This window comes from Pipra filicauda, unplaced genomic scaffold, assembly GCF_003945595.2.
Source record: "Pipra filicauda isolate LSUMZ 115617 unplaced genomic scaffold, ASM394559v2 scaffold66_size7647185_pilon, whole genome shotgun sequence".
Taxonomy (NCBI): Eukaryota; Metazoa; Chordata; class Aves; order Passeriformes; family Pipridae; genus Pipra; species Pipra filicauda.
In genome coordinates this window covers 6,816,832-6,834,138 of record NW_024104831.1, presented here as the reverse complement: position 1 = coordinate 6,834,138, position 17,307 = coordinate 6,816,832, and the positions used below count along the sequence as shown (strand labels likewise).

The 17,307-nt window shown below is 36.0% G+C and overlaps 1 protein-coding gene across 1 annotated transcript in view; it reads left to right on the top strand.

The window, feature by feature from the left end:
• Positions 1–17,307, top strand: part of CASD1 (CAS1 domain containing 1) — a 28,435-nt gene that overhangs the window by 6,683 nt on the left and 4,445 nt on the right. Inside the window, exons 4-15 of the mRNA XM_027749102.2 lie at positions 935–979; positions 3,214–3,276; positions 4,462–4,506; positions 7,183–7,306; positions 8,997–9,211; positions 10,175–10,600; positions 11,016–11,105; positions 11,676–11,795; positions 12,748–12,904; positions 14,456–14,535; positions 15,383–15,484; positions 16,770–16,910. Of these exons, the coding sequence (XP_027604903.1) occupies positions 935–979; positions 3,214–3,276; positions 4,462–4,506; positions 7,183–7,306; positions 8,997–9,211; positions 10,175–10,600; positions 11,016–11,105; positions 11,676–11,795; positions 12,748–12,904; positions 14,456–14,535; positions 15,383–15,484; positions 16,770–16,910 (1,608 nt within the window). The remainder of the gene's footprint in view (positions 1–934; positions 980–3,213; positions 3,277–4,461; positions 4,507–7,182; positions 7,307–8,996; positions 9,212–10,174; positions 10,601–11,015; positions 11,106–11,675; positions 11,796–12,747; positions 12,905–14,455; positions 14,536–15,382; positions 15,485–16,769; positions 16,911–17,307) is intronic.

The window sequence follows — 17,307 nt, the reverse complement described above, 5'->3', positions numbered from 1 at the left end:
CTATATTGTACGTCTTAGGCACATAGTTTCATAGATGTATGTACATATGTGAGGGAAAAGACACATTTCACTTTCAACAGTGCATCAGATTTGTCAATTATTTAGTAATTCTGTCATTTAGAAGTTCAGGCTGGTGGCTTGTCCAGCACACAACATGAAGCCGCTTTCACTTGTCAAAACAAGATGCTTGATTGATCCAAGAACCCAGGTTTTCCTAGTCAGTTGGTTAGGTCACAGTTACTTCCCAAAAGTGATGCTGAGATGATAGAGTGCTATAATTGATTTTGAGTCAAAAGTATTATTTGTCAAGTGTTATTGAAATCAGGATCTCAGTTTGTGGAAGAGAAGTAAACTTATTCTTTTGGACCATGATTGAAACTAATTCTGTATTTAGTATATTTTAAAGGAGTAATGTGTATGCATATTTGAGTCCTTCCTTTCTGATTTCTTACAGTTTCACTCAGCAAATTTAATAATGTGTTCCAGATTTTACTTCTGCCTAAGATTATTTTCTTTTATTTTTTAATTAAAACTGTTGGTTGTTATGTGTGAAGGAGATGGGCAGATGAAAAGGTTGGGGAAAGGCAGTGTAAGAAAAGAAAGAGGGAAAAGGTCTTAAGTTTTTCTTGTGTTGGCAGGCTAAATTTAGAAAAATATTTGATACATTTGTAACAGAGCGAACAGAAAGCATTTCAGACTTTGTTGGCTAGATTTCTTCCAGGAAGAATAATCGTTTATTTGAGTAGCTTGTTTTATCAAGAAAGTAACATCAACATTTTGTATGAGTACAGTGACAAGTTTATACAAGAAAAATCCTTTCCACTGAAGATAAACTTTTGGGTGAGAGCAAGTTAGCATAGGAATGTAAATATTTTGTTTTCATTCTGAAAGTTTTTCTTACTTTGTTTTTATTGTTTCGGGGGTTTTTTGACAGCATGGAAATATCCCATTTGAAGATAAATCTGCTTCAATTAAAGTGGTAAGTTTTTATCTAGCGTTAAATTGCAAGCCATAAGCATGTTATTATTTCATACAATGTAAATGAAATTGCAGTCAGAGCTGAAAAATTAAAAGAAGGTTTAGACCGTCAGTATTCTTTATAAATATTTCACAGGTATTTCAGAGTGTATCTTCATATACTGTATTTTGAGAGACTTTGGCATTGAGTACTTGTATTCTGTGTTAGTTTTGGGCATAAGCTCTGGAAATGTGTATAATTTTTCTTTGTATCAGATCTTATAATTTGGCCTTCCCAAGAATAGCTTTTGCCAGGAAGTGTACTCTTTCACTGCTGTAAGAATATGTATGTGGGGCTAACTTCCTTGGATTGGTAATGCTAATTGCTGTTGAGCTTTCTATGCTATCCAAACAAGTATTCCTTCCACTGTTTTTGCATTAAGAAATAAACACAATGTTGATTATAATGTGGATATTTAAAAAAGAAAACAAACAAAATGCTTGAGGGTAGGTTTTCTGAAGGACTCTGTTCTCTTCTGCCCTGGCAGTGGAAAGGCTGTCCTCAATAGCTTTCTTTGCTTCCTATGACAGCTGTCAGCAGTGCAGGGATTCTGCTAGTCATGTATTTGTTTATGCCTTGGAGACAACTCATTCTCTATTCACGAAAACCAAAGAAGCAGTGTATTTGCTGAGTTGTCTGCAAGTGAGTTTTCAGTACCTGTTTGTGTACATGGTTAAGATTTAGGGTTTAGAATAACATTTTAGGGTGTAAGGCCATGGCAGTTCAAGCCTGTGCTGTTCCAGTCCCTTTCCCTTCACAGTATGTTCCTGTGTTTGTGCTGTAACTATTCCTGATACAGCTGTGGAGTGGGCTGTTTTAGGAGTCAATTCAGCCAAAAAGTTACCTTGTAGGATTCCTTTTTGATCAGGTCTGATGTGGCTCATCGTATGGTTATCTGAATGCTGGAAAAGGCAGGACAGAACTCAAGGCAGGACAAACAGGCCAGTGCAGTGTGATTTGCGTTGGCCTGACCTGACACAGGATTACATCTTCAAAACTCCTTAAACCTTGGTAGGTGCCTAACAACCAAGATTTTAGATGGCAGGTCTGGGCTTTTAGGAGATGTCTGGGTAGTTAAGAATATATTTGGAGTCTGCTGCTTCCTTGTTTTGATACTATATTGTTCTTGGCATTATTGGTATGGTAGCTGAATTTCCACGTTCAGAACGGCTGTGACCCAGTAACCTAAATGTGGAAAATACTTGACCAACAAAAGAGAAAATTACTGGGAACAAGCGGAGAGTTTAATTTTGCCCTTTCTAGTCATCATAGTGACCTTCTGTCCTTCAGCAGAGGACTGTGTGGTTGTTAACATTATTGCCAAATAATGAATTGACAGTACTCAAGTGAAGTACCAGAATCTTTAGGTCAGTGCAAACGGAAGATAAGGACTTCCTTTCTGCTGGTAATGTTTCTGCATTCCAACTTTTCTCACAATAGTTTCTGCATATGTAATCCCTGCCATTTCACTTTAATATGTATTTTTAGACCATTTGATAGTGCTGCACCTGAGGAGTAACTAGATGCTAGGAAGTCATGGCTTTGCCTGGGAGACATAATAGTACTAGCCAAAGTCTAGACTGACTTCTAGAAGGTTGAGCACTACTCCTGGCATCTGAAAGAATGCCGGTAGGTAATGTGTTTAATAGCCATGGCACTGTTAGATTTAAACAGCTGATAATTTTTGAAGTTGTAAGGTAAATTGTTAGGTTTTATTTTTGTTTGAAAATTGTGATTTCATGCTATCAATTATGTTATGCTCTGGAGCAAAGAAAATCTGCTGGTAAAAATGTGGAAAATTGAACGAAAAGCAAATTTTAATGAATAAGTTATAGATGTGACCATAGATTTATCCCTGATCACATAGGAAACCCAAGGACATCCAATTTGGCAACTGTTAAAAAATTACCTTCTTGGTGAAATCCCAACTCCTGAACCAGAAATGAAAATTTGGAGTTTTTTTATGAGGGAAAAGTTTTGTGGGATTGCTGCCTTTTTTTGCCTTTGCTTTCTGTTTTCCACGCTAGACCAAGGTGTCAGGCTTTTCATACTAACTATAAGGGAAATCTCACTTGGGGCCGAATGGTTTTCCATTACAGTTGAGTTGATGGCATTAGTCTGTTTTTTTGAATTTTTTGTTTTTAGTCTACTGATTGCTTTTTAACTTACAGAGTAACTCTGCCTTTGTCTTACAGGATTTTCTATGGTATCCAGAAGTTAATGGCTCTATGAGGCAACGTATCAAATCTTGGACTGAGGTTTGTCTTAAGAGATCTGAAATTTGAAGTCAAAGTAGTGAAAAGGGGATGTTTACTAGCTTATATGTTTCTGGGTGTCTTCTGGTCTCCAAAGGACGACTTCACTCGGACCAAAAAACCCCAAAGCAAACCAGAAAAACCCTACTCCCTAGGAGGAGGTTAATTCACCCTGTTAAAAGCTGCAAGGATTTCACTCTGATCTAGTGTTTCAATTCCTCTGTGTCTGCAATAACTCCACTTTAATGTGACCAAATATTTCGATCCTTTGGTCCATTCCAACTTGCGATATATTATGATTCTATGATTTTATATTTATGTTAATTTGAGTGTTTCAGACTGAAAGACAAAGGTGATCTGCAAAGTCAAGGTTTTCTTGATTTTATTTGTTTTGAATATTTCCCTCAATTAACATCCTATTAATTTTAGATGTTTCAATTATGATGCAGGTTGTCATGTTATTTTGTATGTAATTCTGATAACAAGTCATATGTTTGCAGATTGGCAACTAAATACTTTTTCTTTTTTCCATTGTTAACCTTTAAATAGCCTGGAGTTATTATCAGTGGTAGCCCTGAATGATTCTTTTGCTACCCTATAGGTCATTCTTGCACACCACCTTCCATCAGGATAGTTGAAGTTACCATTTGGTTTTCTTTTTCTATGATTACTACAAAAAAATGAGAGGTGCTAAGCCCTTGCTGTGCCAGAGCAGAACTCATACTGAGGTGGTCAGGACTGTTTCCTTCTGCTCTTCTGTTTGACTACATGTGCTGGTCCTTGTCCTGGATAGAACTGTCAGACCTGGAGCAACAACTGGTCACCTCAGTCATACAACAGATGTTTGAAAATGCTAAGACAGGCTGAGACAAAAAGTACTTCAGTAGTGTGATCTAGAGATTACTTGACCTTAGGAGAAGAAGTTTAAATAGCTTTTAAAGAGAAATACACTACTAAATTAATAATGATTGTAAGTGCTTATTGATACTTCACGCTTTTGCAGCTGCTATTTTGTGAAAATTCAGGTATATCACAAGTTGATGTTCTCTGTAATATGTCTGCAGTCTACTATTTTGTAACCATTAGCTAATGGACAAGTGAGTCACAGTTAATTAAGATATGAATTGTAATAATAGGTATAATTTATGAATATTTTAAAACTAATTCCTTTTTACTTTTGTGTCTTAGGGTTCTGTGGCAAAACCTCATATAATTGTAGTAGGAGCTGCCACGGTAAGTTAGACATATGTGGGACATTTTAGTAAAGAAGGAAGTTTTGTAGGATGTTCTAAGGAGAACATTAATGCTCTCAAGTTGGTTACAGGATGAAGTCGTTAAACCCAATTTATAATAAAAAGTCTACTCTCAGTGAATTTGCTGTTACAAGTAGTTTTAAAATATAAGGTGTATTTTATTGTAGCTGTGTAAGGTACAGTACTTGCTTTTTGTCAGCAATACTGGTTAATAAGCATTGATTAGCTCTAACCTAGCTAATAAAGAAGCTTTAATTAAAAGCAGATTATTAATTTAAAATTTTAAATGAAAGTACTTGCATACTAACTAAGATGCATTTTTAATTAACTGTTTTCAGTCACAAAATACTGCTTTTGAGCATGGTCCAATTTGGAATGGTCTTTTTGACCACACTTATTTCCCTTAGATTTATGTGGGTAAAAATGAATAATTCAACCACCAAAGAGATTGCGGTTCCTGAATCTTCTTCCACTGGAAGTTTCCACAACTGCTATGTGCTGCAGTGTCACAGTAAACAAGGCTGACAAGGACCAGAAGAGGTCTCCTAACCCATCAGTTTGCCACAAGGCAGGATCAGTTATACTTGTGTTGCACTTTGCAATAGTCAACCAATTCTTTAAAACTTCCAGGGATGGAATTTAACAGCCCCTCCTAAATATTCTATTCTAGTAGTTCACTGGTACTGGGAATCAAGAGTTGAACAAGTGCCCGTCTCATTATTTCCATGTTTAATATCCCTTACTTCCAAATATTTGGGAATTGGAATTTGAAAGGGATTAGCTGTTATATTTTCATACCAGCTGAAATGTAAAGAGGGGAAAATGTGTTCCATTATAAATAAAATCCTTTGGAAAAAGTTTTGTTTAGGGATGCTTCAGGCATTCTACCAGTCTGGAAGCTGCTGAGCATACCAATCTAAGGGTGAATTCCCTCAATTTTAAGGGAATGTCATGTGTGTATGGAGACCTCCACACATTTCCTGAGGGATGAGGAATTCTCTTTTGCCTTTAGGTGAACCCCTAAATTCCCATCTTTTGTAGGATTCACATAAATATTTGAGCTCTAGGATTCATAGTAAGCCTAGAATATCTCTTCTCAGTCTGAGAATGTAGCATGTATTACTAGCACGAGTCATTGTATTTCACACAGAAAATGCCATTATATATGGATAGTGTTCTGGCATGCAGAAGGTCAGGTTGCAAAGCTACAGGACTCTTAGCTAAATAATGTCCTTTGCTCATATGTAAAACATTAGCCATTGCTGCTTGTCCTTTGTGGACAGCAGGAGATACAAACTAACAATATGCAAGTGAGGCTCAGCTCTTCTTAACACCAGTATATTTACACAAAACATTAATAGTGATATCTAAAGTGGGACAAAGATAAACATCCCCTATTTTAAGGATCTTGCGAAAAAATAAAAGGTTCAAAAACCAGATGCATCAGCAACCTCCTCACAGCTGACACTGCTGTGGTAACCTGCCACTAGATTAAACTGGTGTGTGCTCTTGGACTTGTCAGCATTTTGAAACTTCCTTTTATCTTTTAACTTAGCTTTCAGTTTGGTCATGCTGCTTTGGCCTGGACGTGTCTGTCTTAAGATGTCAACTGCGTGACAGTTTATAAATAGAAGCAAAGTCTTACAAGCTGGAGAAACTCCAGCTCGTACAAAACTCAGTTGCTTGCTTATTTTGGGAAAAGGAACTACTCAGAGAATGTCACTATAGTGTCCTGCTTCTTAATTCCTGACTTCCTGTTGAATGGAATATGCTGTTTTAACTGTCTGTTAAATACTGTAGGTGAATCACTAGTACAGATGTAGCTACTGGGAGAAAGAAACTGCCTTTTTTTTTTTTTCAGTGTGTGAGCTCTCAGAGCAGCTGCATGTTATTTTGTTTCATGAAGTATTAATTTATATTCAGTAATATTCTGAGGAAGTGCATTAATTGGTGGCTTACATCAAAATTTTTATGTAGATATTTAGAAATAACTATGAGTTTACTACATTCAGGCTAATTGTTTTGGGTTTTTTTTTCCATTTGTTTACTAAATTAGTATAGATACAGTAATACTTAAAAAAAATGCTAAATCCATTTTTTCTACAATGTGGGAAATTCTTTTCAGAAGTTAGGAGAAATTCTAGTGTGGCTATATCATTCTCCCAGTCATTTCATTTAGAAGATTAAACCGCAAATTAAATGGGCTCTTTTTCTTTTTTTTTTCTCTGTGGGCATCTGCAAAACAGATGGAAATGTTGGAACTCGATACCACCATCAAGTTTTGTTTGCACGCATCTCTTGCTGTGGTCAGTTTTCCTAGAGTAGAATTGACCGAATTGGACATGCTTTTTAGTGGCTTTGCTACTTCATTGTTGATTAAAGTCAGGAGACTTTGAATTAAAACACCTTGTGTAATTTAATTTATGAAAAGTCAAATGTGCCTAAGTTGAATGTTATATACTCTGCATTTAAATGATCTGTTTGAATGTAATTACCTGCTTGGTCCGAAAGAAATTTTTTAGCACTTTTGAATAGAAAACTAAGGAAATCTAGCTATATAGAAATAATGACAAATAGCTACCGACAGAGCAAGGGAATCGGTGAATTAAGAGTCTTCAGGCATACAGGTTCTCAATCTATTTCTTTATTTCTTCAGTGGTCTATCAAGATTCACAATGGCAGCAACGAAGCCCTTGCACAATATAAAATCAATATCACTTCAATTGCACCTCTTTTGGAAAAATTAGCAAAAAGTAGTGATGTTTACTGGGTCTTACAAGGTAAAGTAGTGAACAGTAGGTAACCATTTGTACCGTCACTGTCTGTTGAATCATTGTCTTGTAGGATATGGAAAAGTTAGTCCATACTGCTTACTTGCAGATTTAAAAGGGTGTTGGTTAAGTTTCAGTCTGGCTTTTCTTGCAGTCTTAACTAGCTGATGCCTAACTAGCTGCTACTAGTGATGGAGATTCCAAAGCTCTCTCAGGAAGATCTTTTGCCTTATGAACTCTTAATTCTTTGTTAGCTTACTCTGAGACTCAATGTGCCAGGTCTGTTCTCTCTGTGCTGTGCTCCATACATGCCTCCTGGGAGTCAAGAACACAAGCAAATGAAATAGCAGAATTCCTGTGATTTTGTTCTATTAAATTTTCAAATTACATTAATAATAGGAGAGGTTCAACAAGTGCATCCTCTATGTGTGTCTAGAATAAATAGACATGCTTTTGAGAATACAGAGAATTTAGGTGTGTAGAATGAAACTTGCTTCTGTGCACCGAGATCAGAAATCATGGTTCACAATAAGTCAGTGAGATTTTTATCATGGTGCCAAGCTTACATTCTTTTGCTTTTCTTCAATAAAACTAAATTATATCCCTGACACTGAACAATGATCTCATAGTGACAATGTGCTCCTGGTTTCTTTGCCATAGAGCACAGCATTTTATATTATCACCTCAGTTAGAAAAGTAGGCACATTTTGAGCCCTGATAGCAATTTACTCAGTTGTACCCTTACAGTCACATCCAAGTTCCTCTCAAAGATGGTTCTAGAGGTAAATCTGAATCAACAAATTAATCTTCTTGCATTCCTTTCAAAACCATGTTTATAACAGATGCAATTAGCTGTCAGACATGTCCCCCCATTCTGTTGCTAAAGATCTAGTCCATTTGAGTAATCTGTGAGCTCTTTAATGAAACGAGTGGAGAAGCAGCCTGTACACAGAGTTGTCTAGACATTGTCCAAAAGTAGGCACAAGTTAGCTAAAGTAAATCAACTTGCATCTCATAGGGTGTGTCACATCAGCAGCTTTTCACAGCAACTTATTGATCTCCAGCTGACCTTTTGATCTAGAATCCTGTACAGCTTTGGTGTTAAGCTTTATATAATTTCTGAAGCCTGTAGGCAATTAAGTTGTCCATTTTTCTGTAAAGCTGAGATTCTGCTATCAAACTGGAATCAAGAGAAGCAAGTGGAATATGCTTATGGAGTGTGACTTAGAGAAATGAGAAGCTTTTTTTTTTTTCACAGAAACTAGAGGGTTTGGGAGAGTTTTTTATTTTTTTTCTGTATGTCTATTCAGCTGCTTGTCTTCTGTCCTCTTTCCTTTGGAGACTTATCATGAGGGATTCCATTACTGAGAGAAGGAATAAGCAGCTCTGCACTCCAGCATTATATGCCTTTCGTAGGTTTGGGGAAATTAAACAGGCGTTCATGTCTGGCCAGAGCTTTCTAATCTGTAAATATATATGCATGACTAGGGAATGGTGATAAGAGCATTTAATCATGAACAACTCTAGTAACTGTAGCAGTCATTTATTCCTTGCTGTACATTTTTTGTACCATTAAACAGTTGTACACCTAATTGTACAATAACCACCTAAATGAAAGTAGCCTGTACAACTTGACCTAAGCAAATGTCTTTGACAAGCTGAAGATTAATGTACTCGTTCCTTGTTCTTTGAAATTCAGATCCTGTTTATGAAGATATGCTGAGTGAAAGTCGGAAAATGATCACTAATGAGAAAATAGATGCTTATAATGAAGCAGCTGTTCGTATTCTAAACAGCAGCTCCCGAAATTCCAAAGCTAAAGTTAAAGTGTTCAGTGTATCAAAATTGATAGCACAAGAAACTATCATGAAGTCTGCAGATGGCCTGCATCTCCCTGAATCAAGCAGAGATACAGTAAGTGTTTTTATAACTGGTCAACATTAAAAAGTAATAATAGTAAAACAAGATTTGAAGTGAATGTTCTTCAGTGGCAATGTATAAATGTAACAAGGACTGCATTCATCAGATTTTGTTCAGAAAATCCCAGTAGGTGGGAGTGCAGTTTTACAGGAGTTTTAAAAAGCACATTAGTGTGTAGCTATTTTAAAATAGCTGTTAATCCACTAGATCTTTCAGATATTGAGTGCAAACTTTGTGCCTTCACGTGCAAAAATGAGCTAAAGTGATAATGACTTGTAAAGCAGTGCTAAGAAGTAAGTCTTAAATTTTCACCTGTCCAGAAAATTTTGGTTGGTAAGGAAGATGAAGAAGATAAGAAAACATACAATATACGCCTTCCTGGTTGCATGGAGTGCCTCTGACTTTATTTCTTCTCTTTAACTTACCAATACATATATGCATGAAGTGAGCCTCTCTGAGCGTTGTCAGTCTGCTCCTCTTGTGAAAGAGCTCTCTTGTTGTGTCACTTTTGGTTCTACTCCTTTGCAGGTTTCAGTTGCTTTAAAGTACTTGATGAACTAAATATCCTCTCACCCCAGGTTTCAATCTCGTTGTCGTGTTTTAGAGACTTGCACTACTGTGCCCCTTTAGGACCCAAGTTTGTGAGCAGTTTTTCATTTACAGTCCATTTAGCTCTTTATAGCACTTCTTACAGCGAGTAGAGCAAACACTTCTCTTCTAAGATTAGGATTTTTTGCTTACCTCTAGAAGCTCAAGCATTTTTTGTTTGGAAGAGGTATTTTGTCTGGACTGCTGAATGCAAGTGGGTGTATGGTAGAACTGTGCAATTTTATCTTTGTATGATAAGGGAGAATTGCACATGTTTTATGTCAGTGCATGAGCTTGAAAAAAATTTCTTATTGTGTAAATATTAACTTTTTTATTGGAGTCTAATTAACAAAACTTTTTTTTTGGCAGAATGCAATGATTCTTATGAATGTCTACTGCAATAAGATAATGAAGCCCATTGATGGCTCCTGCTGCCAGCCTCAGCCTCCTCTCACTCTGATACAGAAGATGGCTTTCTGTTTTTTTACTTTGTCCATTATTGGATATTTAATTATCAGTTTAATTCATCGGAATAATTATCGGAAGAACAAATCATGCACTGATTTGGAAAGCGGAGAAGAGAAGAAACCTTCCATCAGCACGCCTAACGTTTCTACTTTAGAGATGCTTCTACACTGCTTTTGCAAACTTGGTCTAATCATGACCTATTTTTATCTGTGTGACAGAGCAAATCTTTTCATGAAGGAAAATAAATTTTACACACATTCATCTTTCTTCATACCAATCGTCTATATCTTGGTTTTGGGGGTATTTTATACTGAAAACACCAAAGAGGTAATGTTCACATTGACATCCAGCTTATAATGTTGTTTCCTAATTTGTGTGTAAATAACCAATTGCTAAATATTGAAAGTTAATTTTTCAAAGCCAGTATAACTCATCTGCAGAAATGCCTTTGTAAGCAATATAGTGTTTGTATGGAATTGGATGCAAAAGCTTTTTGAAACTATATGTCTGTGAGCACTTAAGCTGTTCTCACAGAGTCAAATTGGAAGTAAGCAGAGATCAGCTATAAGAGAGTGTAGATCATGTTAAGATCTGGTAGACCTATGTCCACCAGGCAGAAGATTTTTACAGTTGAGACCCATTTACTCATAAGGTGGTTTATTGCTTTGAACTTTTCTCCTCATTTTGTACGTGTTCCTTGTTCTTTTTGGAATAGCAACACTCTTGTTTTGTTTTGCATTAGACTAAAGTGTTAAATAGAGAACAGACTGATGAATGGAAGGGCTGGATGCAACTTGTTATTTTGATTTATCATATCTCTGGAGCAAGCACTGTAAGTGATTTGAAATTTATTTTTTTTTTTCTGCTGGGAATGCAATTTGGGTATGTTATTTGAAAGGGAAAGATAGTGTAAATGTGTGTTAGAATTGAATTCCTGGAGTTTTAAACATGGTATAAGGAGAATTAGTTTTTCTCTCTATTTCAAGTGTAGACTTGATTGATAAAAGCATTATATACATTACTTGACCAGTGAAAAAATGTACTTCTTTCCTCTATGTAGAATATTACTTTAATTTATTTTTAATTGCTAGCAAGATTCTTTTTTATGTTCTGAATTGAAACTGCTGAAGGTGAGCTTTCAAAGAACCCTTAAGTCTTTCTTAACTGGTAGTTAGAATATGGAAAGTATAGAGCAATAAATAGGAGAAAATGATTTTAACATCAAAGAGGTTAGGGCACCAGAAGAGCATAGTAAGAAACAGGGAAATGTACCATAGGGTTTCTTTCCTTAGTTAAATCTGGTTTACTACAATGCAGAAAAATCATAAAATAGAGGTGGGAAAAGGAAATCCGAAAGCATTTACGTGGCCATTAATAAAAGGTACTTTATTTTTCTCAACAGTTTTTGCCTGTGTACATGCACATTCGAGTTCTGGTTGCTGCGTATCTGTTCCAAACAGGTTATGGGCACTTCTCATATTTTTGGATAAAAGGAGACTTTGGTGTATACAGAGTGTGTCAGGTGAGAATATCTACTTACTGTTTTTATAAAGAAATCTGTTCAGATAGCAAAATATCCATAATATATCCATCCTCCCTAAATGATGTGATATCAGATCACTTAAAAAAGGTTTGCACAGTAAAAATGGCTGTTGTGTCTATGTAATCTGATCTGTTTAGTCGGTAGTGTTTATCTAATACGAACCTAAATCGTATAAATGGTACTTACAATGTAGAAAATTTAGTATGTATACTCTAAAATATCGAGACAAATATTTTCTAATAAATAGCAATGGAGGTTCCATTGCAGTATCAATTTACAATATATATTAATATATAAGTAATGATCCAGGCAGGCTTCCAAAGGTGGTGTTGGAGCTACATTTATTACTAAAGAAAGCTAATTTTCACACCATAACAATACTGGGAAATGTACCTGGTTTCGTGGCTTTCCTCCACGTTTTTGCAGCATGTATTGTAGCAGTTTACATTTATTTTTTTTTAGTATGTGTCTTTTATTGCTGTTAAGTGGTACACTGTCATGTGACTCAGGTCATTGTGCTTATTAAATGTATGTCTACAGCCTAATTGCAGTGCTGATAATGGCATTACCTCGCTTTAACTGAGCTAGCCCAGGTAGCTGTGGGAGTGAAAACAGAGAGATTAACAGCATCCAGCAACTGGAATACTTGGTCCTCAGCCTGGGAAATAGTCAGGTCTGGTTAACCTTATTTTCATTGCAATCTCTACCCAAGCAGTGTAGGACAGGTCCAGAACCACATAATCAGCCTGCAGTCTTACATTGCATTTTTGATCTTCCCTGAGATACTTGCCCATGTTTCCACTGAAATATAATCACCCTGTGAGATGTAAATATGTAGATATTTTTGTACAGTGCTAAAGAAACATGTCCCCTACATCTCTCACTTTGCCTCCCAGTTTATATATCCTCTGTCTTCTCTGACACCCTTCAGGTTTTATTCCGTCTCAATTTCTTGGTTGTGGTACTGTGCATAGTGATGGACCGACCTTACCAGTTCTACTACTTTGTGCCATTAGTCACTGTTTGGTTTATGATCATTTATGTCACCTTAGCTATGTGGCCTCAGATTGTCCAGAAGAAAGCAAATGGTAAGATTTTTTTCTCTTCTTTCTGCTGTAAAACATTTGCATGTTACTACAATGATAATCATAGAGAAAATGGCATTATTAGTAGATCTCAGTCTCTTTGCAGCACAGCACAGCTGTTCACAGAAATACAGTTTGTCATAGATGAATTATGTGAGTTGAAAAAGTTAACAGGTGATAACTAAACTCTGCCTCTGGCTGCAGTCACATTAGAATACTTTTTAATAGGTTTTGATCATCAGAAATGTGTTTTATCAGGAATTGAAATATTACTGAATGCAAATTAAAACCATAGTTTGCACTGTCTATGCTTGCTGAGACTGTGTCTGTCCTGGGCTAATAGGTACTAATAGGTTCACTAATATGAACAGGGAGTGTTTAGACTTTCCTGTTCTGCTTTGCCAATGTGTCTCATCCATCTTGAGCACCAGTTCTGCCATATCTGGCCAAATACGAACATGGGGTTTGTAGTCTTAGTATCTAAGATTAAGTCAGCTATTATGTCTTGTGATAAAAGTATTTTAAATAAAAATTTAGGTGAAATCTCAGTTTACATTATGCGTTGCTATTCATTGAAAAAGCTGTCATTATGTCATAAATGCTTATTATTTAATTCACCTAAATTAGAACTACAACCTTAGAAGTCTTAAATCCTCTTTCCCTATGGATGGAGGAGTATCTCCATTTGATATTCTGCAGATATGACAGTGAATTATACCAAATATGTACTAGGAATAGATGCTGCAAAAATACACTTAAAAGTAGTTTCACATGGTATCTCAAAGGCAAATAGCTTCAATTTTATTTTCCTTTAAGTACAAAGGCACTTCTATTCCAGAAACAGAGAAATTACTTGTGTGTACTTCGGAGCAATAGTGTACTGTGAAACTAGAAAATCTTTCAATGTCAGCTTTCAGTCGTTTATGTCCCTGTTTACTGTTTACAGCCAATTTATATGGCAGGAGAGGGAGATGATCTCTGTTGCAGTGTTGAGGCTTAGGTAGAGCTTAATATCAGTCGACAGGTTTGAGGAGTAGTTTCTCAGGCTTCTTTTAACAAGATACTTGTCCTTAATAACCTGAAGTTGAGCTTTGGAGTACAAGCAGTACCCCAGAGTTTAATAATATTTTCTCTATTTGTTTCACATGACAAAAGCTGTTGGGTATTTTTATATATTTATTTATTTACATTCACCTAGAGTAAGGACTGCCTGTGCAGAGTGTTTGGGAAAGCAGAGGTTTTAAAGTACAATTTCTGTTTGAACACCTAAATTCTCATCTTCCTGTATGTATGTTGTCCCTGTCCTAGACATGAGGCTCAGTTTAGGATTAATAGGTTGTTAATTGCTGTGAATGTTTATTTTAATTGGTTAAAGTAAAATTTAAATGTAAATAGCGATAAAATATTGCTGGTAATATTTAAACGTTTATTTATGAATGGATCTATTACAAAGCACAGCTACATTAAATAAGTGGCAATTATTATTTAATGTGTCCTGGGTTTTGCTATTGAAAAATTAATGACAGTATAATGATTAATTTATTTCTTCCTCAGGGAACTGCCTATGGCACTTTGGTTTACTGCTGAAACTGATTTCCTTACTGACATGTATATATTTTCTGTCATATTCTCAGGTTTGTAAATCTTGACTATTAATGACCTTAGAGTATATTATTGCCTGTCTCTACTTCTTAATGTGCTCATAACTTGTATGTTTGCTCCAGTATCATAAATACAGAACCAAAAAAAAAAAAAAAAAGAAAAAAAGAACCTTTTGGTTTCTTTTCGTATTTGAATTGGTTTGGATGCTGGAAAAAAACTCAATTCTGTATCTTACTCATTGGTTTGTTATCTTGACACATTTTCTGTGTACTACTACTACTACAAATGTAATAAATACAAAGGTCTCTGCTTTGGTTTTGGGGTGAGGTTTTTTAATGTGCTTAAAGTTCCTGATATTTGGCAGCATATGGTGATATGTGTGGTGATATGATGTCTCTGAGAGACGCATCAAAAGCCTGGTTCACAGGCTAAATTAGGGACTTACTGCATGCAGTCAGTACAGCTGACAGAAATCAGGGCAGAGTTTGTCACTCTAGGATCTTACAGGGGAGTTTGTGTGGTTTTAATCCTTCACTGGTTTTAAGCCTTTTGTACTGTAGGCATCTGTAGAGTGTGTTTTTGTTATCACAGCGTATCAGTGGATCTCTCCCTTTAAGTCAGCAGTACAAAATGAAAGATGTGCCAATAGCTTTATGGGAGGCAAAACTGAAACCCTCTTTCATGTGAAGAAGTTTTTTTTTCTTTTTTTCTTTTTTTTTTTTTTGTGTGGAAAGACTTCCAAGGAACCCTGTAATTTTACTAATGCCACATAGCCATTGAAATAGGGATGAAATAATATTAAAGACAGCGTACTGATTTAAATTTAGTAAATACAGTTGACATCCAAGTTAAAGCATTTGCCATGTTTATCTTTTACAGGGTACATTTGAGAAGATATTTTCATTTTGGCCATTGTCCAAGTGCTTTGAACTGAATGGGAATGTCTATGAATGGTGGTTTAGGTGGAAGCTGGATCGCTATGTATGTAACATTTGCATAAATTTATACTGGTCTTTTAAGTGTATTTTTTAATAGAGGGGGGAGGGGAGGGAGGGTTGTGTTTTCCTTTCCTCCAGAGAAAACAGGAGTTTGCCCCACTGTTTAATAAAAGACTAAGCTGCATTCATCTTAGTTCTGCAAATGTCTGTCAAAACCTTGCTTAAAAGAAGTTGCAAAAGGAAGTTGATTTATTTGCTTCTGGATTTAAAAAATAAATTCATAAAGTGTCCTAGATTTGTCTTATCTCAGAAATTTTACTGTGAAAATTTAACACCTGTAGCACTTCAGGCTGTTGTGGTAGCTTTCTTAGTAATACTTTTTGCAAGTTGTATCAATTAAGGATGTATTTCTTTTAAGATAGCATTAAAATCAGGGTCTGGATGCCCAAACCAGACTATTCTTGCACATACTTTTTAATGGTTTTCCAGGGGGAAAGTGCTTTTTTTCCCAGTTACTGACCCTACAGTGTGGGGGAATAGAACTGGGAGACATTCGGGTTTTTTTCTTTTGCTTTCTTGATAAAGGTAAATGCAGTTTCTAAGATGGGAGCATTTATCTGCTAAACTTACACTTAATGGGATCACTTGCATGCTTTTCCCTCTGGGGCTCTTCAGTAGCTGGAATTTGGGGAGCACACTGTTGTCACACCCTGGGCTGCCCCCAGCAGCAGCACGTGCTGTTTTGGACTCGGAGCCTTGTTGCTGTGGACCCAGGAAGGCTTAAAATAAACACAGAAGAGAAGCACCACATGGGCCTGAAACAGCCTGGTGCTGACAGCTAATGAGAACTTGGCGTAAGATCGCAGAACGCTCTGTTGAAGAATTGTGTCTGTGAGAAAGGGAAGCACTTGTCCTGCTTCTCAAATGTTTTCACCTGCCAACTTGGGAGAAAGCCAGAGACTTGTGGTTTTTCCCCAGAGAAAACCTTTTTCAGTGTTGGCACTGATTGCAGAGAGGATAGTAGGTACTTGAAAGCTTCTTGACAAGCTTTGTCAAGACTTGACAAGCATTGTCTTGTCTCTAATGCTCTCTGAAGCATTAGCAAAAGTTGGGGTTTTTTGTAGTTTGTAGTTTTTGTAGTTAAAAATGCAGTTTATGACTACCTAGTGTAGAAAGTCTGTTTTTGTTTGCTTCAGTAAATCTGGGAAAGGACCTTTTGAAATGTAGCTTTAAAAATAGTTTATCTTGTAGCATTTCTATTAAGTGTTTGTACCTAAGTACTTGTAAAGGCCATGAAATACTCTTTGCATTCTATTCGTCTTTTACAGGTGGTTTTTCATGGGATGCTGTTTGCTTTTATTTATCTGGCATTGCAGAAACGTCAGATGATATCAGAAGGAAAAGGAGATCCTCTTTTCTCCAACAGAGTTTCAAATGTTTTATTATTTATTTCAGTTGTCTCCTTTTTGGTACGTACCAACTATAACCTAGTATAATCAGGTTTGTAAATATTTAAATAAGTTTTCAGAAGTTCTTGTTTAGAAAATACCTTAAGAAATGAAATCTTGATCTGGAGATATTTCAGCTGTGTTTTTCTGTACAGCCCTACCTATCTACTCATTAAAATATTTTTCTGTTCAGTCAACTGTAGATAAAAACATCATCACTCTTTCAGTTAATTGCAAAGGTTACAAGAAAATTGGATCATAAAAATAAAATGGTAGATAATGCATCTCTGATCTCCACCCTTGATTGCTTCTTTATTTGTGATGAAAAAAATTGTATGAATAAGTATAGTATTCACCAGTTGCAAAGAATTTGAGAGAGACACAAAACTAAGCCAAATGTAGGGTTTTTTTCTACTAG